The sequence below is a fragment of the Erinaceus europaeus genome, chromosome 20 (assembly GCF_950295315.1).
Source record: "Erinaceus europaeus chromosome 20, mEriEur2.1, whole genome shotgun sequence".
NCBI classification, from domain to species: Eukaryota; Metazoa; Chordata; class Mammalia; order Eulipotyphla; family Erinaceidae; genus Erinaceus; species Erinaceus europaeus.
Window position 1 is genome coordinate 53,509,636 of NC_080181.1, and position 20,393 is coordinate 53,530,028.

Consider the following 20,393-nt stretch of genomic DNA (forward strand, 5'->3'; position numbering starts at 1 on the left):
GGCTGGTTCCATTTTTCACCCCGTGAATTCCAGTTATTTCTTTTAAATTTTTTATTGGGAGATTAATGGTTTACAGTAAATACAGCTGTTGGTATATCTATAAGACTTCCCAGTTTTCTGCAAAACACTTAGCACCTAGGTCCTCCTCCACCATCATGCACCAGGATCTGAAGCACCCCCAAACCTCCACCCCCCTCCCCAGAGTCTTTTACTTTGGTGCAGGGCACCAGACCCAGTCCAAGTTCTGCTTGTCTCCCCTTCTGTTCTGGTTTCTCAACTTCTGTCCACGAGCGAGATCATCCCATCTTCATCCTTCTCTTTCTGGCTCATCTCATTTAACCTGATTCCTTCAAGCTGAGGTGACCACGGTGAATTCACCATTTTATTTGTACTATCTTTATTTACTTACTGTAAAGGGACAGTCGGAAATAGAGGAGAGGGGGAGGTAGAGAGGGAAAGAGATAGACACCTTCAGTATTGCTTTACCACTTGCAAAGCTTCCCCCACCTGCAGGGCTCAAACCTGGGTCCTTGCCCATTGAAACATGTGCGCTCAGCTGGGTGTGCCGCCACCTGGCTCCCAAATTCACCATTTTTAATAGCCGAGTAGTATTCCATTGTGTATCAAGACCACAACTTGCTCAGCCATTCATCTGTTGTTGGACACCTGGGCTGCTTCCAGGTCTTGGCTATTACAGATTGTCCCACTTCTTTCTGACATGCCCAGAGCTCTTTCTAGAGTGAACTGAGTGGTGTGGGCTATTACAGTAGTCAGAGAAGCCAGAGGAGAATGGCATCTCAGTACAGAACTATTCACCTGAAGCCATGGTGAGGACTCACTGCCCCCTTGAGTTTCTTACTACCATTCAGATCCATGACCTTGTTTTAATCATCACCCAAATGGACAAAAAAAAGCAAACATCTCACAGGCTAGTTCCCACCGAGGAGGAAGCATGGATTCTCCCTTTGAAGTACTGATGGATAGAACTATGAGTGATCTTGGTCTTAATCATGGCAGCTCCAAGGGCATTAGAGAGGAACCTGGATCAAGACTGGAAAAGAAGTGGAGCTCCCATACTTGTCTGCTACTTAAAATGTTCTTGGATTTCTGTTTTCCTTTTAAAACTATTTTATTTTAATGAGAGAGCTACAGAGAGAAGGAGAGATAGGGAGAGACAGAGAGAGAGAGAGAAGGAGGGGGAAGAGGGGAGAGCGAGAGACCCAACTGCTCAGTTCTTGTTTATAGCAGTGCTGGGGATTAAACTTGGGGCCTGGACCCCCAGGCATGAAAGTGTTTTATGAAACCATTATGTCTCCCCAGCTCAAGATTTATTAATTTATTAATTGTGCGTTCTGCGAAGTACCCACACTGTATGTAAATGTGTGTCTGTGCGTGTGCAAGCATGTGTCACATGGGATGTCAGTGGAGGGCGAGACAGCCCATAGACAGATCTGCTTAGAGAAGCATTTGCCCAGCCACCACCTGGCCTGTGCCCTTTAAGAACACGGCAGGGAAGTTCAGTGGCTTGGGCCACCCAGAGAGTGCCACAGAGGAGGCCACAGAGCACTTCTGCCAGGCAGGTGATGGATCACCCCTGGCTTTCTGGCCGCCTCTGTAACAGCAGAAATAGAGACGGGCCCAGCTGGTTCGATAACCACCGTGTTTTTGTCTTTCTCAGTCACCACAGGAGCCATGCTGGGGATTAATGGAGCAATGGAGCTGCTTTTCCAGGTCATCACCCCTTACACCCAGAGGCGCACCCGAGTCATCAGGTACCAGGCACTCTCTCAGTCCTCTGTCCTCTTTGTAATGGGCATGGAGTTGTGGAGGCTCTCATGTCTCCTCCTGGTGCGTTTAGTTCTGTTGAGCAGTGACCCCCTTTGTGGACAGGGTGCTTTGCTCCACATGTCCTCACCTCTTCCCCCACAGACTTGTGTACCTCTGATCCTTCCAGCAACCTCGAGCAGCAGACCACCATCCTGAATTTCAGAGGACAGGGCCTCACCCGAGGAGGCCGTGGTGCATGGCCATGGCCGAGCTGGGGTTTGAGGCCTCTCTTCCCTCTGTCCCCAAAGCCCGCGGTCGGTCCTGTTCTACTCACAGTGCGTCCTCAAAAGACAAGTCAGAAATGACAATGCAAGAGCACACTCTTGGGGTGGGGGGCGGGGGTCCCTGGAGCGTCAGCCCGATGTGAGATCTGGGCCCAAGAGTGGTCCTTTAAGCTTGTGTGCTGGCCCTATTCACGATTGGAAGGTGAACCTCAGCCCCCGCCCCCCAAACCCTGCAAACTTGAATGGGGAGGGTCAGACGGGAGGGCACGGGAGATACTCAGATCCACCACTTATGGAAACTCTCTGAGAGGACCTTGAAAGAATCTTAGAAGAAATTCAGCCAGTTTCCTAGATACATGGGGCCGTTTGGCAAAGTAGCATTTCCATGCCCGGCCATGATATTTCTCGCATCCTAGACTCCACCCCCGGCTTTTCCCACCTGACTATTCTTTCCTGGCTCGCCACAGTAATGCCGCTATCATGCATTCATCCATTCTCACTTGTGGTTCTCAGCCAGCATTGCCCAGAGTGAAATGCTGTATCTCAGTTAAAAAAAAAAAGGAAAAAAAAATCCCTTTCCAAATATATTCAGTAGTGCTGGATTAAACCAAGTCAGGTAGATTTCTTGAAGACTTCTCAGAACCTTTGTAAAATCAACGTGTTGAGAAAACCAAGGTGGTTTTGTAGTCTGTGATATTCACGTGTTATTTGATCAAGTAGCTTTTTTTTTAAAAAAATGTTTTATTATCTTTTTTTTTTATTGGTTAGAGACAGCCAGGAATTGAGAGGGTAGGGGAAGCTAGTGTTGGCAGCCTGTTTCTATCTTTCCCTAGTGGGATAGGGCACTGGTTAGGTGAGGTTCCCCCTCTGGGAATATGGACCAAAAATTCTCTTTGGGGCTGCAGAAGGTGGAAGGTCTAGCTTCTGTAACTGCTTCCCCACTGGACATTGGTGTTGGTAAGTCAATCCATACCCCCAGCCTGCTTTTATCTTTCCCTACTGGGACAGGGCTCTGGAGAGGTGGGGCTCCGGAGAGGTGGGGCTCCAGGATATATTGGTGAGGTCATCTGCTCAGGGAAGTCAGCATGGCATCATGGTAGCACCAAGGCATATTTTGAGGTGGCTGAGTTTACTCTTGGACGTTTCTGCCTAGGAGCCCAGGTCTCCAAGTATCTGCCTGGTGGCTCCGGTTCTCACTGGCCCTGCCTCCCTCCCAGGTGCACCTGTGCTCTAGTAAGTTGTGCCAAGGCCAGCATCTCCACTGCTTAGTATTTCCTGTGCGTTTCATCACCATGTGCAGCCTTAGCCGCCGACAGCTTGCAGGCTGCCTGTGCCTTGCCACTCGGTCCCAAAACACTCCCAAAACACTCCTTCTGGTCCTGTTCACAAGACCTCTCGCATTCACCTGCTGAGCAGCTCAGGAAGGAACATTTGGCTGCTCCCTTCTCATTCTGTGGAAATCTATTGTATGGGTGTCCGTTGAGCTAGACATGGGTGTCACGTGTCTAGCCCCCCTTTTAGCTACCTCAGGACTCATCTCTTCCCTTCTTGGGTTCTGATAGCTTTTATTATCTCTCTCACCCTGGTTGAACTTGGGGGAAAGAAAGCTACAAGGCCCAGAGACCCTCTTACAGAGCCTCACACTGGCTGTTCTCTCTGCTGCTCCCTCTGTCCTGTCACACAGGGCATGGGACACAGGCACAGATCTGATTACAGTGCCTTGAGAAGAAGGAAGTCACCCCAGGGATGGGCAGGCTGGGGTCTTCCTAAGACAGGAAGGATCTTTCAGGGATCCTAGGCATACGTTTATATTTCTGGTCTGTCCTATGATTTCGGTGCAAGATGATTCTCCTTCCTCAGCCAAACAGCTAATTAAAGCAAATTGTTAGCGAGCATAAATCAAACCACCATGCACTGCAAGGAAGCAAAAGATGTTTATTGACGAATTGCAATCCTGGCCGAGATGGAGACTGGCCGCAGTCTACCAAGCTCGACCCTGAACAAGGATCAAACCACACAATTTATAGGAATTCAGACTACATTCAGGTAGGGGGAACACATCACCTTATCAGCCTACATCCAATAACAGGCTATAGCAAACACAAAATCCAATCATTTCAAACTTAGCAAAAGCATGATCCATTCAAAGCAAAGCGTGGGCTAGTTTCAAATATAGTAAGATCACACAACCAATAGAATTCAACCAGGCAGGGTCGCCACATCCTCCTGCCATCGGCTATGACCACCCATCCGGTAGACAGCACACCACAAAGTCTGTGCAAAGGTCCTGATAAGGCTTGTCCCCATGCACGGTCCTTCGAACAATGGGTGGCCTTCACTGATTAGGTCCTGTTTATTCAAGGGGGAAGGGGCAAGGAATTTTCCATTTTACTCAGCAAGACAACTTAACTCTAAAGAAAAAGGAACTTAACACTTAAAACCTAAAAAGAAACTTAACCAAGAAATCTACTTAATAAATCATTAATATTTAAGAGGGGGGTTCCAATGTAACAGCATGTTATTGCCTGTCACACAAATCCTATAGAGGACAGCCCCACCCCCACCCCACCCCCCAGCAGAGGCCTCTCCCACAATGCTCTCCGCCATTATAGTTTGTGCGTCGTTTCCCTGTCGTTTATTATGTGCCCTGCACAGCCCTGAGCTCCCAGCACACATCATCTCATCTCATCCCCTCCATTTCTCTGCAAGGCAGGCACCATTAGCATCCCCAGTGTCACCGGGGAAAGAACATTGGCGCTGAAGGAAGTGAGGTAACATGCTGAGATTTAAGTGCAAGAGCTGGGATTTAAACCCTGCCTGATACATGAGCCTTAGCTCTTAAACCACCACTGGAGTGTCTCACACAGTCCATTTCCAGTACGTTTATGCCTGAGCCACCATATTGCAAGACAATCACAAGCAGTTAAAATTTGTTTAAATATCTGTTACTGCCTAAGTGACTTATATTCACACAACCATTTGCCTAATGGCAGGGGAGTCTGTCTCCTCAATAGAAGGGCTGTTTCCTCTCAAAGGCTATGCAAACAACGTCTATGCCTTCAACTTTACACTTCTCCTGCAAATCCCCCTTGCGTGACCCTTACCCCCAACTCCCAGCATCAGGAGAAAGGTGGTGAGATGAGAAGCCTCCCAACATAGCCGTCTTTCCAGCAGACTCCCTGACAAGTCATTAAAAAAATTTTTTTTGTATTATCTTTGTTTATTGGATAGAGACAGTCAGAAATTGAGAAGGAAGGGGGTGACAGAAAGACAGAGAGACACCTGCAGCACTGGCTCACCACTCACAAAGCTTTCCCCCTGCAGGTGGGGACCAAGGGGCCTGCAAACCCAGGTCCCAGTGCACTGTAATGTGCGCTTAACTAGGTCTGCCACCACCAGGCCCAGGGGCAAGTCATTTTGAAGCAGAGCCGTCAAGTCCACCTGCCTGATGGCCAGAGTCATTATGTGCTCTGCATGTCCATCTTGTGTGTGAAGGGAAGAGCTTCCCCTTTGAGATAGTCACAATGTGCTAGATGGACAGAGCACCCACCCCAAACACCTGCCTTGTGTCTCTTTAAAACTCTCTGGGTGTGCTGTGTGGGGGGCGGGGGCTGGAGATCTGGGCACCCAGATTCTCCCCTCTCTGAGTTTCTCCTGCCTTCCGCTTCTGCCCTTTCTTCTTCTTTTTTTTTTTTTATTGTTGTAGTTGTTGTTGTCGTTGTTGGATAGGACAGAGAGAAATGGAGAGAGGAGGGGAAGACAGAGAGGAGGAGAGAAAGATAGACACCTGCAGACCTGCTTCACCGCCTGTGAAGCGACTCCCCTGAAGGTGGGGAGCTGGGGTTCGAACCGGGATCCTTATGTTGGTCCTTGTGCTTTGCGCCACCTGCGCTTAACCCGCTGTGCTACAGCCCGACTCCCCTGCTTCTGCCCTTTCTAATGTGGGACATCCTCACAAGTGTCACCCCAGTTGACCTCACGTGCAGGGTCCCATTAAGTCTGACAAGCTGGGGCAGCGAGCTGTGGGGCCACCCCCAGGCCCACTGGGTGGGGTCTGGGCCTGTGAGGACTTGAGGAGCAGTGGTCACATGGAGGCTGTGCCCTAGGCAGAGCTCTCTGGCATTCGATTTGCTCACAGACTTACTGGAGCTCTAGAACCCCTGGGGGAGCATTCTATAGATGTGAGGAGGGAGAAATGACATGGGCTGGGGCCTTGCCCTGGTTCTCGCTGTGGGTGGGCATGTTTGTGTACTTGCCTCCATGCTTCTTGGAGCTGTGCAAAGTCAGCAGGTAGGACAAGTCATGGAGACAAAGGCGGACGGCTTGTTGGGCACGGACTCATCCTCATCCTGTGGCCTCAGGAAAGCTCAGGTCTGTTCCAGGTCTCAGCACCTTCTGGGGGAGCTGCGCCGCCCCTTCCATCATTTCCCCCTCCCTTTGTTTCTTGCCTCCAGGCTTAGCACGGGCTTGGTGCTGGCACTGGGAAGCCACCGCTCCTGGAAGCCATTTCCCCCCTATTTTTGCTGGAGAAGACAGAGAGAAAAATGAGAGGGGATAGGGAGATAGAGAGGGAGAGAGAAAGAGAGACACCTGCAAACCTGCTTCACCGCTTGTGAAGCGTGCTCCCTGCAGGTGGGGAGCCGGGGGCTCAAACTCAGATCCTTGCGCGCGTCCTTGCACTTGGTACTATGCGCGCTTAACTGGTGCACCCCAACTCCCTATTTCTGGGGTGAACCCGGGGGCTGGGGTAATGCCCACTGTTGTTTCCACTGTCTTCCTGCCCCATAGTTCCCAAAGCACGGCCAAAAGTCCTCTGAGTCCAGGGGGGTCCTCATGCCGTGACTTGGAACCAGACCTCTGAAGCTGGGTCAGCAGCTCTTGGCATCAGTGCGCCTTTCCTGTCCTCACTCCCTGTGGGCCTGCCTCACCTTGGACACCAGAATCTGCCGGAAACAGGGCCTGTCTCCCCAGCACAGGCCGCTCTTCCAGCTCCAGCCTCGTTCCCGATCAAGCCCTGAGAAGGAAGGCTCAGGCTGTGGGGTCCTTCAGCTCCCACATTCACTTTCCCTGTAGCTTCCCCAAGAACCCGGGAGTCAGGAAGCATGAGCTTCAGAATCATGCTGGCCTCATGCTCCCAGAAAGCAGACCTTCCAACAGTGTCACCTGCCCTGTGTACTCCCAGTTCTCTGCCGACTCCCCGTTGCTAGGAGCCATAGCCATACTGACCGGCTCAGAGGACCCTGGAAGTTGGGTTGCCAGTGGTCCCTGCGTTCAGAAGGCCAGTGCTTTGCCTGGTCTTTATCGGGGTGTAAGACAGCCACTCTGTCCCTCTACTGGGTTCATCAGAGTCCTGCCAGATAATCAGACAGGCAGTAGGTAAATTGATAAAAAGGAAAAGTCGGGAGGTGGTTAGTAATAACATGCATGTGTCCTGTGTACTGGAAGAGAGTCTGAGAAAGTGAGTAACTCACCCAAGTGGTGTTCAAACAGACGCTATTGGGAGAAGGCCAGTTAGGGCACTGGAGAAGGGACAGTCACGCAGGGGCGTCCAGACCTCACACCTGCCTTCTCTCACGCAAATCCGCCTTCCAGAGCTGTCTTTTCCCAAAATCACCTTTGTCCTGCCTTCAGGGCCCATCCCAAGAAATTAACCTCGTGCCCCAAACATGGGTGGCAGCCCTAAAACTCTTGCCTCTCTACAGCTGAAGCACCTTGGTTGCTGGCTTTGCAAATTCTCCAGCTCACCCTCCTGTCTCCTGTCCCAGAGGCTCCCTGTGCTGAGAATAGTGTTGGCTGATCTTCTGTCTTCAAAGGCCCCTTCTAAGGGCATCTCTGGGGTTTGAGAGCATGGTTGCTGGGAATTGCTCCATGGGCAGCTCTGGCTGGTAACTTCACCTTCTGTTTATGAGCTGTTACGGCATGTCCAGCTCATCCTTCCTCCCCCAGAAGTCGCCATCTCTTCCCAGAGCCCGTCCTCTTGGACTCTGTCCAACCCTCACACACACCTCATGTAATCAGAGTCGCAGACAAGTCAGTGGAGACTCAACCCAAGTAGACAGTCCCCTGCGATTAGTAGCAGCTGGGGACTCAACTACTTTGTCACTGAGATGAAGAAGCCGTTTTCCCTTTTTCCCGTTTCTCAAAATAGCAGCTGCGTTATCTCTGGGCATTCACTCCTCCCGCCAGCTTTCAATGGCCTCAGCGGCTCCACTCCAACATGGCTAGGTTCTGTGGCCTCCAGGGCATGGGCTCACGGGGAGGGGGTCTTTGGAGGTGGGGGTCAGAAGCTGTGTGCCACAAACACCCGTGAATGGATAGAAAAATTCCAGCCCGGCCTCCCAAGTGCTGGCGTTGGGAGTGTGCCCAAGGGCTTAGCTTATGGGCGGAGCAATGAGTGCACCTGTTATGTGACGCCAAGTCCAGGGCTGCCGGGGATGAGTAATTTCCTATGTGCACGAGACCATGGCAACTAGTGGTGGGGGCCACTTTAGATCAGTACACACACTTCACAACTCAGCATTTGAAAAACTTTGAAAAAAACATGCCATTTATTGCATGTGGGAATTCTGTAGGGTGGGTGTTCACTTAAGCTTCTGGGGACACACTGATAAACCTTCCTGCAAACAATGAAGTGATGGGTGGCATGATTAAAAAAAATCCCATCCCTTGGGGCTAGGTGGTAGTGCCACTGGTTAAACGCACATAGTATGAAGCACAAGGACCAACACAGAGATCCCAGTTCGAGCGCCTGGCTCCCCACCTGAAGGGGGGTGGGTCGTTTCCCAAGCTGTAAAGCAGGTCTGCAGGCATCTATCTTCCTCTCTATCTTCCCCATCTCTCTCAATTTCTCTCTGTCCTATCCAACAAACAAACAAAATTGAAAAAAAAGAAAAGGCTGCCAGGAGCAGTGGATTCGTGGTGCAGGCACTGAACCCCAGCAATTAACCTGGAGGCAAAAAAAGAAAAAAAAATCAAATTCCATCTCTTACGTCCACTTTCTGAAATCTGCCCAAAGGAGTCATTGAGAAAGGTGGGTGAAGATACATACATAAAGACAAAGATATCAACCACAGTGTTACTGAGAGTTAAAAATATTGCAGCCAGAAAATGTCATAGTAAAAGTGACACATCTATGTATCAAAATGTGTAGCCACACACCCCAATTCGACGAGGAGTGATGCTCGCCAGTGGTGATAGTTGCGATAAAATGTCGACAAGAATGAGTAAGGATTGAAATTCAACGTGATCTCAACTCTGTAAAAAATACACAAAATATACACATAATTCTTTCTGGCCAAGATAGAAGACACGGGGTCAGATTTGACTTCCCACATAGAAAACAAACAAACAAACTGCCGATAACATGTAGAAAAAAAAAAACACAAGGATTTTCTAAGTTGCTGGACACCAGGCAGCTAAGATCCATGGTCCTTGAGAGATGAGTCCTTCAAGAGCCACAGTTACTATCTGAAGAGAATCACCAGGTCGCAAAGCAGGGAGGAGGATCCCAGGAGAGATTTGTAGACACTGGAGTTGAGGATGTAGGGCTCAGGGGCTGGAGGACCAAAGGGCCTGGAATTTGAAAGGCAGAATTAGAATGGAAAAGGCTACATTTGGACAGAACTCTGGAGATAGTTGTGGGTGGCTCATGCAAGCCTTTCAGCTAGAGAGTGGTAAGTGAACTCTTGGTGAGGAACCAGCCAAAGCCACAGACAGACCACCTGGAATCTGGGAGTGGTGGCGATAATGCCTGGTACCTAGGCAGTGCCGCAAATCTCACTTGGTTCTGCGGGCAGGTCAGAAAGCCTCCTCACCCTTGGGCATCAGGGACAGTGCACCAGCTTCCTGTCTCAGGAGTGGACGACAGGCCACTGTACGGGACACAGCTCTTGCCTGGCGTGTCAGATACGACACATGGAAGAGCAGGACTGTTCCACGTTGAAGTAGTTCTTTCTGATCACACGAGGGTAGTTAGACATGAATGTTAATGTCACTCGACGTCTCTATTCCATGTTTTTTTTGGGGGGGCGGAGTAAGTAAAGACACAGAAGATATTTAAGAATACCCAAACTGAACTTCTGCTGACACAGTGGAAGACGCAGTGTGTAAGAGGTCACCACAGGGGATTAAGGCAGAGTGGATGTATCAGAAGAAAGGACCAATGAATTTGAAGACACGGCAACAGAAAGTTCCCCCAAATGCACAGAGAAACAAAAAGAGGAGTAAAGAAAAAGAAAGGAGAGGGAGAACACCAGTGAATGATACACTAAACGTGTAAGAGGCCAGCCAGCACATACATGGCAGGAACCCGGCCAGGCGACCATGAGCTCCCCAGGGTCCATCAGTCTTGTGTTCTCACTTCTCTGGCATCTGGATTTTGCAACGAGTTTGTTAGAGCTCCTGCCATTTTATTCTGAGCAGCTACAAGAAATTCTTCTAAATACTTTTCCCTGCGATGCTCTTGTCCCTGCTAACATGTTTTGCAGCTTAGACATGTCTGCAATACCATTATTATCCTTCCTTCCTTCCTCCCTCCTTCCTTCCTTCCTTCCTCCTTCCTTCCTTCCTTCCTCCCTCCCTCCCTCCCTCCTTCCTTCCTTCCTTCCTTCCTCCCTCCCTCCCTCCTCCCTCCCTCCCTCCCCCCTCCCTCCCTCCCTCCCTCCCTCCTTCCTTCCTCCCTCCCTCCCTCCCTCCTTCCTTCCTTCTTTCTTTCCTTCCTTCCTTCCTCTCCCTCTCTCTCTGTCTTCTCTCTCTCTCTCTCTCTTCTCTTTTCTTCTCTCTCTCTCTTTCTTCAGGGTTATTGCTGGTGCTTGATGCCTGCACTACAAACCCACTGTTCCTGGAGGCTATTTTTCCACTTCTGTTGCCCTTTACTGTTTATCATTATTGTTGTTGTTGTTGCTGTCATTGTTGTTGGATAGGACAGAGAGGAATCGAGAGAGGAGAGGAAGACAGAGAGGGGGAGAGGAAGGTAAGACACCTTCAGACTTGCTTTACCTCCGGTGAAGCGACCCCCCTGCAGGTGGGGAGCTGGGGGCTAGAACTGGGATCCTTACGCCCGTCCTTGTGCTTAGCGCCATGTGCGCTTAACCCACTGCACTACAGACCTTCTAACAGGTGAAACAATTTTAGATTTTGTGACATATAAAAGTTTTTAATTTATATATATATATATATATATATATATTAGTTTTTGTCATGCCAGGCCTCCATGCATGAGCAATTTTATCCTCCTGGACCATTTTTAAAAGATTCTTTTTATTTTTGACATCTAGGGAGATACAGAAGGGGAGCACCACAGAGGGTGGGAGGTGCCACAGCACTGCTACAGCACCTTGGGAGGGCTCCTCACAGTGTCTTGGTTTGCTCGTGCGGTTCTGGTGCTCAGAGCAGAGTGAGCTTTCTCCCAGCCCCTCCACAGAACTTGAAATGTTTCATTCAGACTGGGAAGTAAGCGGTCCTAATTTTAATACCCTGACTTGGTGAGTAGAATCCCAAACAGGTGAATTCCTGTACTTGTCCCCAGGGTCGAAGAAGTAAGAGAAAAAGGTATCCAGTGAGAACCCGCCCTCTTTTCACCACACCAAGCAGAATTAAATGACCTTTTCCTTCAGTATTTAAAAGCAGAGGCGATTAAGTGACTAGAATAAATAAAACATGTGTGGTGGGCAGTTTTAGTGGAGCTCAAGGGCTCTAAAAAAGGGAAAGAGATGGCTTGAGCCTCTGTTTCCTTGAGGTTGAAATCTTTTGTCTCTGCAAATGGTCCACCCTAATCAGAGTAATCATCATCCCGTGTAATAAAAACCCACTTTATGTAGCATGTTGCGGGCCAAATGAATGCCCGGGAATGCTTTTCAGAGTTAATATCAAGGTCTCCCAATTATACGATCCTGCTTGGGAGTTAAATAATACACTGGCAGAGCTATCCTAACAAAGAGTAGCAGAGAAAGTGGGGACTCGCCAGGTGGTGACTATGGGGAAAAGACCAAGAGTCAGCGAGGCAGGACCTGCACAGCATTTCCACAGGACAGCAAGGTGCATACCAGCGTCCCCTGTTGGCAGCGCTGGGCACTACAGCCCCAAATGGTCTGAGACAAAAGCCAGCACACATTTCTGAGGACTGTGGGAGAATCAGAGGTTGTAATAAGATGAGCTAACACTTACAGAGATGTGGGGCCAGGGGTTGGTGTACCTGATTAAGCGCACATCTCACCATGCAAAAAGATCCGGGTTCCAACTCCCAATCCCCGTCTGCAGGGGGTTGCTTCACGAGCAGTGAAGCAGGTCTGCAGGTGTCTTATATTTCTCTCCCCCTCTCTGCCTTCCCTCCACTTTCAATTTCTCTCTGTCCTTCCAAAATAAAAATAGAAAAAAAGAATAAAAAAGTCGCTGGGAGAGGTGGATTTGTAGTGTTGGCACCAAGCCCCAGCAATAACCTTGGTGGCAAAAAAAGAAACAGAATGCTTGTAGAGATGTTACTTCTTAGATACTCAGAGAAAAAAGTCTTTTAAGAGATTCAGTCCAATATTTTATTCCACTATTTGGAGAACCCAGACACTGAGCTCTTGAATTGTTTGTTTATCATAAATATAAAGATATATTTATGTAACATCCCAGGAGAGAGAGAGACAGAGACCAGAGCAACCACTCCCCTCTGGCACATTGTGATGCCAGGGACGGAGTCCGGGTGGTCCCACAGGCTGGTGTGCTGCCCCTGGGCTGTCTCCCTGGCCCTGAGATTCCTTCTCATTAGAACCGCAGGTGGAGGTTGAAATGTGTTCACTGAACCATATTGTTGGGTGATGGTTCTGTTTTATTGAAGCAGAAATGTCACAGTGTATTCTGGGAAGCAATTATCGGATGGCTTGTGATTTTTCACGGAATGGTATACATATGCGGCTACCTTTGAACTTCTTTTTATTTTTGTTTGTTTATTTCAAAAGGGCAAACAGCTTAAAATGGGAAGTTTAGTGCAATGTCTGGTTTCCCTAAAGAGAGGATCTAGAATAGAAACCTTTCCCTTCTCTCCCAAGGTCGGCTTCTACCTTTGAAAGCACCCCCCTCCCCACCTCAACCTTCCTGTAAAAGATTCTATAGGTGAGAAGTCCTGTCTTGAACTGGTCTAGGGGATGGCCAGGCCTTGGGGAAGTGCACCTGCTCAGATCTCTGCTAGATGGTCCCTGTGACATTCTCCAGATAGATCTGAAAATGGGCTGTTGTGACACACACCTCAGTCTCACATCTTTCAGCAGTTAAAAAGGGAAAGCGAGAGGGACACCCAGTAGCGCAGAGGGGACTCCCTTTGTGTGGGCACCTGGGTGTTCCAGTCCTCCTGCCCCAGGACAGTGTCGGGGGTGTTAGTCCAGACAGTTTTGAGGGAAGGCCCTGTGTCCTCAAGAGCCAGCCTGACTTGGAGCTCTGTGGCCTCTACAAAGCTGCCCTATCTCAGCCTTGCCCTAGGGTGTCCTGAGCGCAGGATCTGAGCCGTCAGCATCACCAGTATCCATACATGTGGCACCTAGATGGGGAGCCCAAGAGGGACCACGGGAGTCAATACATGTGCACCTAAGTGCCTGTCTTAATTTTTTATTTTGAGCTAAGATTTCACGACTCCTAGGATGAGCTTATTCTCTTTCTTTCCCTTTCTTTCCCTCCTCCTTTCTCTTGTTCTCTTTTTTCCTCCTTTTTCATTCAGATAGAGAGAGAAGGAGAGAGGTCACCGCACTGACCGGAGCACCGGAATGCTGCATGCCATTCTGGGCCTCAGCCTAGGCTGCACACATGCAAGGCCTGTGCCCTATCTGCTGAGCTATCTCCTTAGCCCTGTGCTCACCTCTTTTGTGTCTGTGCATTTTGTGTAGGATTGCTGTGTTCTCAAGTCATTTCATGATTAACATTTTATCTTAATTTAATTTTTAAATTATCTTTTATTTATTTATTGGACAGAGACAGCCAGAAATCAAGAGGGAAGGGGGAGATAGAGAGGAAGAGAGACAGAGAGACACCTGCAGCCCTGCTTCACCACTTGCAAAGCTTTCCCCCTGCAGGTGGGGACTGGGATGCTAGAACTTGGGTCCTTGCGCACTGTAATGTGTGTGTTCAACCGCCACCCAGCACCGTGATTCACAGTTTATTTTATTTTTAATTCTTATTAATTTTTTAAATATTTTTTTTTACTTATTTTTGAATAGAGACGGAGAGACATCGAGAGGGGAAGGAGAGATAGAGAAGGAGAGAGGCAGAGAGAGAGAATCACTAGCAGTCCCGCTCTACCACTCACGAAGCTTTCCCCCTGCAAGGGGGCACCAGGGGCTTGAACCTGAGACCTTGTGCACTGTAATGTGTGCTCTCAGCCAGGTGCGCCACCACCTGGCCCCAACATTTTAAAGAGCCTCCCGCCTCTGTCCCGTGGCAATCTCGTCTTTCCGGGGTCCCACCAGCCGTGTCTGCAGGCTTCAGTCACTGGTCCTCGTCCTTGCCAACACGTGTTACTGCACACTTTGCAAGACTGTCAGGGCCGCCTTGGTCTGCATCACACATCACAGCTCCTTGTGCAGTGGTATGCCAGGCCATCGTCTCTGAACCAAGATCAGGCAGGAGAAAAATCAGGTTCAGGTATCTTCCAGCATGCTCTTTAGCTAGAAATAGGTATTTTTGAAAGAGTTCCGTGTTTGTAGTTAGATTTATGACTATGAGGGAGAGGCCACAGCACCGCTGAATTCTGGCATATTCGCCGCTAGGGGTCACACCTATGACCGCGGGCATGCAAGACCTGTGCTGTACTGCTGGACTACTTCCCTGCCTACTAAAAGCCAAGTCTTCAAATACCTCGCACAGTAAATTAAGAACAAGTAAAACTGATGCCTGGAAGAAGCACCAAAATACTGTATCTGGGCCATTTTAAGTGTGATCACACCTGTCAGAGGGATGGGTGTCCAAGGAATGTGGGGGACCGCCCCAGATGGTACAGCTTTGTCTACTGCGATACGAAGAAGGTGGGCCTGACCTGGGAATGGATGCTGGAGAAAGCTGGCCTAGAAACAGATGGCCGGCTCTTCCAGGAAGCTTTTCTCCTTCCTCCCTCCCTCCCTCCCTTCCTCCCTTCCTTCCTTCCTTCCTTCCTTCCTTCCTTTCTTCCTTCCTTCCTTCCTTCTTTTTTCCCCTTCCTTCCTTCCATCCTTTTCTTTATTACCACCAGGGTTACAGTTAGGGCTCAGTGCCAGCACTACAGATGTGCTGTTCTTGGTACCCATTTCCCTCATTTTTTCCCCCTTTCTATTTTATTCAGGACAGAGAGAAATTGAGAGGGAAGGGAGAGAAAGAGACACCTGCAGACCTGCTTCACCGCTCATAAAGTGTGTCCCCTCCCCCGGCTGGTTGGGAGCAGGGGCTTGAACCTGGGTCCTTGCATATGAGGATGTGTGCACTTATCCAGGTGTGCCACTGCCTGTCCCCAAAGCTTTATCTTTTCATTTCACTGGACTAAAGAATGATCTAACAGGGTCGTTTACCATTTTCCAAACTTGAAGGTGACCAACTGATGGTATCACTCCAGCTCCTTCTGGTTTTTTTTTTTTTTTTTCCTGATCGCCTAAAAATATTTGCTTCATAAGCTAGAGAGAGAGAAAGTGAGAGAGAGACAGAGAGAGGTACATAGGGGAGCCAGGCTGTGGCGCACCTGGTTAAGCACACACATTACAGTGCACAAGGACTCAGGTTCAAGCCCCTGGTCCCCACCTGCAGGGGGAAAGCTTTGCAAGTGGTGAAGCAGGGCTGCAGGTGTCCCTGTCTCTCTCCCTCTCCATCTCCTCTTCCCCTCTCATCTTCTCTCTGTCTCTATACAATAATAAATACATAAATAAAAATGAAAGAGAGAGAGATTGGTAGAGGGAGGAGGACACATCGAGAGTGAGACAGTAGATCAAAGCTCAGCAGTATGTGGTGCCCAGAATTCCAGGCAGGCAAGCCCTGTGCTCTGCTGAGCAGCCATCCCCGCCCCTATTTTTCTGGCCTTGCCTCCATGGACCACATCTCCACCCTGGGTGGGTTTGTTGAACAGCAAAGTTGAGGTGTTGACCTGGGCACAGGAGAGCGCCAGGCTCTGGGAGTCCCTTCGGGGTGCTGGAGGCCCTTGGCCACGTGGAGATGATGTGGGGCCTCCTGTTCCTCAGCCGGGAGTGAAGCCAGCGTGTGCAGGGCTGGTGCCCGGAGCACCTACTCAAGGATGTGCCCCGTTGCGCAGACTGGGATACTTATCCCAGAACCTCTTACGTTTGGCATCTTGTCATTGGCACATGGAGCTTCACAGCTCCAGGCTGACATTTTCAGATAGAGAAACAGGGACAGATGCAGAGAGAAGGACAGCAGAACTCTGGAGTTTTCCTCATGCAGTGGGGAAGGGCTGTGTATCTAACAGGAAAACTTGCTGTGTTTGTCCTAACCGTGCCCCACCATGAGTACAAAGGCTGTTTGTGCTAAGCACAATATAATCCTTGTTGGAAACGACAAGGTGTTTCTGGCCGCCTCTTCAGGCCACGCTGAAAAGGGAGGGCTGGGGGCTGTGGGGTCCATGGGGTCTTTCCAAGGGAACACGTCCTCCCGTGAGGAGTTTGGTCCTGACGCTGCCTCCTGACTTTTCCCCCTTTCTCTTTCTTCCACTTCCCCTCCTCAAGTTTGCTGCTCTTTGGAGTGGCTGCCTTGGTCCCTTCCCTGCTCTGGGCTTTGCAAACCCTGAGGACATCTGCGCTTTGTCAGCCAACGCATCATTTGGCCGGATTGCTTCCTAATTAGATTTTCCAGAATCCTCTCTCCTCATCTATCAACGATTCCACTCCCTTAATCATCCTCCTCTGGCATTTCTCCCTGATCCCCTCATTTGTCAAGCTGTCTGGGGCTGGGCCTCAGCACTCGCGAACTCTGAGAGGGTGAGACATACGGATGGCGGCCATGTCCACTTGGCTGGAGGCTTGGGATCTTTCTCCCACATCCTTCCCCATCTCCCTTTCCAGATGAGAGCATTGCTTTTCAGTATCCTAAAAAGGAAGACAGTTCCGTTCCACGCGCCCCTGGCTTCCTGACGGCGCTAGAAGTAGAGCATTCTAGAAGCCCGTGCTCCGCGGCATCCCCATGGCCCTGCCTACCGGAAGACCCAGCTTCCCGCAGCACTAACCAGCCCTATAAACTAATTAACCCACGAGAACCTTAGTGTTCACCCAAGAGACGAGATGAAATATGGAGCGAGTCCCGTGTCTGTGTGAGGGGGGGACTGCACCACACAGGCGTTGCCTCCGGCAGGAGCTCACAGCCTGTCATCACATACCATGGGGACGCAGTCACAGCTCCAGTCCTCAGCACAGGCTCAAAGGAAACAAGCCGGGGGTCGGGCAGTAGCACAGCAGGTTAAGCGCACATGGCTCAAAGCCCAAGGTCTGGCTCAAGGATCCTGGTTTGAGCCCCCGGCTCCCCACCTGCAGGGGAGTCACTTCACAGGTGATGAAGCAGGTCTGCAGGTGTCTATCTTTCTCTCCCCCTCTCTGTCTTCCCCTTCTCTCTCCATTTCTCTCTGTCCTATCCAACAGCAACATCAAGGGCAGCCAAATGGGAAAAATGGCCTCCAGGAGTAATGGATTTGTAGTGCAGGCACCGAGCCCCAGCAATAACCCCGGAGAAAAATAAAAAGAAAAAGAAAAAGAAAAAAGAAAAGGAAACAAGCCAGTTAGGCCTAAGGATGTACAAGTGTGTGAGGAAAGGCACACGCACACGCACACGCACTCCTGTGACGTGCCCTTCAGGTCCTGCTGCAGAAACTCATACAGATAGACTGCTTCTGACGTGCTCTCTTCCACTTGTGGACAGGACTTTAAGACGGGCATGAATTTACTCTTTGTTACAGTCACTAAGCAGGACTGACTCACTTCTCTGACTGGTCTACAGGCCTTTTAACTGTCTTGCTCACTGATGGATTCATTCTCCCTCCACGTGTTTCTTGAGAGGCTGGGTTCAGAGCCTGCCTGGGGATGGGATGTGGGGTGGACACATCCTGATGGATTTTGAAAGTCAGTAGAGCAAGACAGGTGCCAATCAGCACAGCTTACAAACCATGTCCAAGCAGAGCCACGAGAAGTGCACAGTGAAGGGAGCCTCCAGTCTGAGTTCTGATGGTATGTGTACAAACATGTTAGGGTGTCTGCTCATCTTTCCTTATCTGAACCTGTTACTTGTTTGCCATTGATAATGTGATCAGATTTGTCACATGGCAAGTCCTCAACACTGTCCTCACCAGAATGGTGCCTAGGAAATTTGACATCATCATCATCATCATCATCATCATCATCATATTGTAGTACAGCAGAAGCTTCCACATAGGATAAAAATCATCTTTCTTGCTGGAATTCTGTGCTTTTTAGATTAAAGTAAAAAATCATGTCCAAATCTGCTAGGAAGTTTTAGCTGCTTTTCCACAGCAAGTTCTACCAAAGATTTGGGGCAGAAGGTGGTGTGTGTGCAGTTTTGAAAGGTCCCTTACGTACTGCAGTCCCAAAGGACATTCTGCTGCCTTTGAAAAATTTATTTATTTATTTGTTTTTTTCTTTTTTCTTTTTTTTTTACTTCAGTTCAGACTGGCCTTTCCTAAATTGCTAAGTCTGTCTCAGTTGTGCCCTGGGAGTGTCATTCAGCAGCTCTCTTCTTTTATGGAGGATGACAGGACTCTTACTGAAGAGAGAATGAAAGGGCCTTTTATTATCAAAGAAAATTGGGGGAGCTCTGCCTCAGATGTTACTGGACTTGTTTCACAAACCCTAGGACTTCTCCAAGTCTGTCATACAGTGCTCCATCTTTCCAGCTCCCAGAAGCTTCATACTGAAAGGTTTTTAAAAAAATTTTTATCTATAAAAAGGAAACACTGATAAAAACCACAGGATAAGAGGGGTACAACTGCACACAGTTCCCACCACCAGAACTTCATATCCCATCCCCTCCCCTGATAGCTTTCCTATTCTTTATCACTCTGGGAGTATGGACCCAGGGTCATTGTGGGGTGCAGAAGGTGGAAGGTCTGGCTTCTGTCATTGCTTCCTCACTGAACATGGGTGTTGACAGGTTGATCCATACTCCCAGACTGCTTCTCTATTTCCCTAGTGGGGCAGGGTTCTGGGGATGTGTAGCTCCAGGACATATTGGTGGGGTCATCTGCCCAGGGAAGTCCGGTTGGCAAAATGGTAGCATCTGGAACCTGGTGGCTGATAAAAGAGTTAACATATAAAGCCAAACAAATTGTTGATTAATCATGAACCTAAAGGCTGGAATAGTGCAGATGAAGAGTTGGGGGGTCTCCATTTTGTAGATAGTTAGTAGGTCTACTTTAGTTATATTCCAAAGGGCCTATGACTATACTAGATTTTTTGGTTTTTTTTTTTTTTTTTTTCCTAAGTCTGACATCTAATATGTAAGCGGATCCAAGTTATTGTCTGGGTAGATGATGTCATGGCTGGAAAAAGGACCAGAAAGCTGGATTAAGGAAGAGAGTAGCTCCCAAATATGGGCAAGGTGTATAAATATTGTTGGCTGTAAACCCCATTGATTTTATCTGATCTGGGGCCCACATTCAGCTTAGGAGCCTATGAGACCTCTGCATCCCTGTAGATCTGAGCTCATGTTCTGTGGTCATGAGTAGGAATGCTCCAAGCTGCCCCAATTTCAGGACCCATCTTCCTCAGGTGGAACATAGAGTATATTGTCCAGCCTCCCTTAAGAGGATGGAACATTCTCTACCATTGTTGATCCACATTGAAGGCAAGGTCCTATGGGGGCCCACAAAGAGGTCTGTTGTGTTGTTTCTGATAGAGATGACTGGTAGCAATGGAGAGAGGGATTTATTCGAGGTCTAGGCCCATCATGTCTGTCTGGGAATCTCAGGACTCCCTGACTAGGGCCCCAGCTGATATGGTGGCCTGATAGTGACTAAAAAGTTATTGTCCACCAGGTTCCAGATGCTAGCATGATGCCAACCTGACTTCCCTGGACAGATAACCCTACCATTGTGTCCTGGAGCTCTGATTCCTTAGAACCCTGCCCCACTAGGGGAAGAGGGAGGCAGGCTGGGAGTATGGATCCACCTGTCAAGGCCCATGTTCTGCAGGGAAGCAATTACAGAAGCCAGACCTTCCACCTTCTGCACCCCACAATGACCTTGGGTCCATACTCCCAGATGGTTAAAGAATAGGAAAGCTATCAGGGGAGGGGATGGGATATGGAGGTCTCATGGTGGGAACTGTGTGGAGTTGTACCCCTCTTATCATATGGTTTTGTCAGAGTTTCCTTTTTATAAAAAAAAAAAAAAAA

At 49.2% G+C, this 20,393-nt stretch overlaps 1 protein-coding gene across 1 annotated transcript in view; it reads left to right on the top strand.

Annotated features, from left to right (window-relative positions):
- The window catches only part of AGBL1 (AGBL carboxypeptidase 1), a 165,459-nt gene that overhangs the window by 62,598 nt on the left and 82,468 nt on the right, over nt 1-20,393 (top strand). Inside the window, exon 5 of the mRNA XM_060179380.1 lies at nt 1,679-1,772. Coding sequence (XP_060035363.1) covers nt 1,679-1,772 — 94 coding nt within the window. The remainder of the gene's footprint in view (nt 1-1,678; nt 1,773-20,393) is intronic.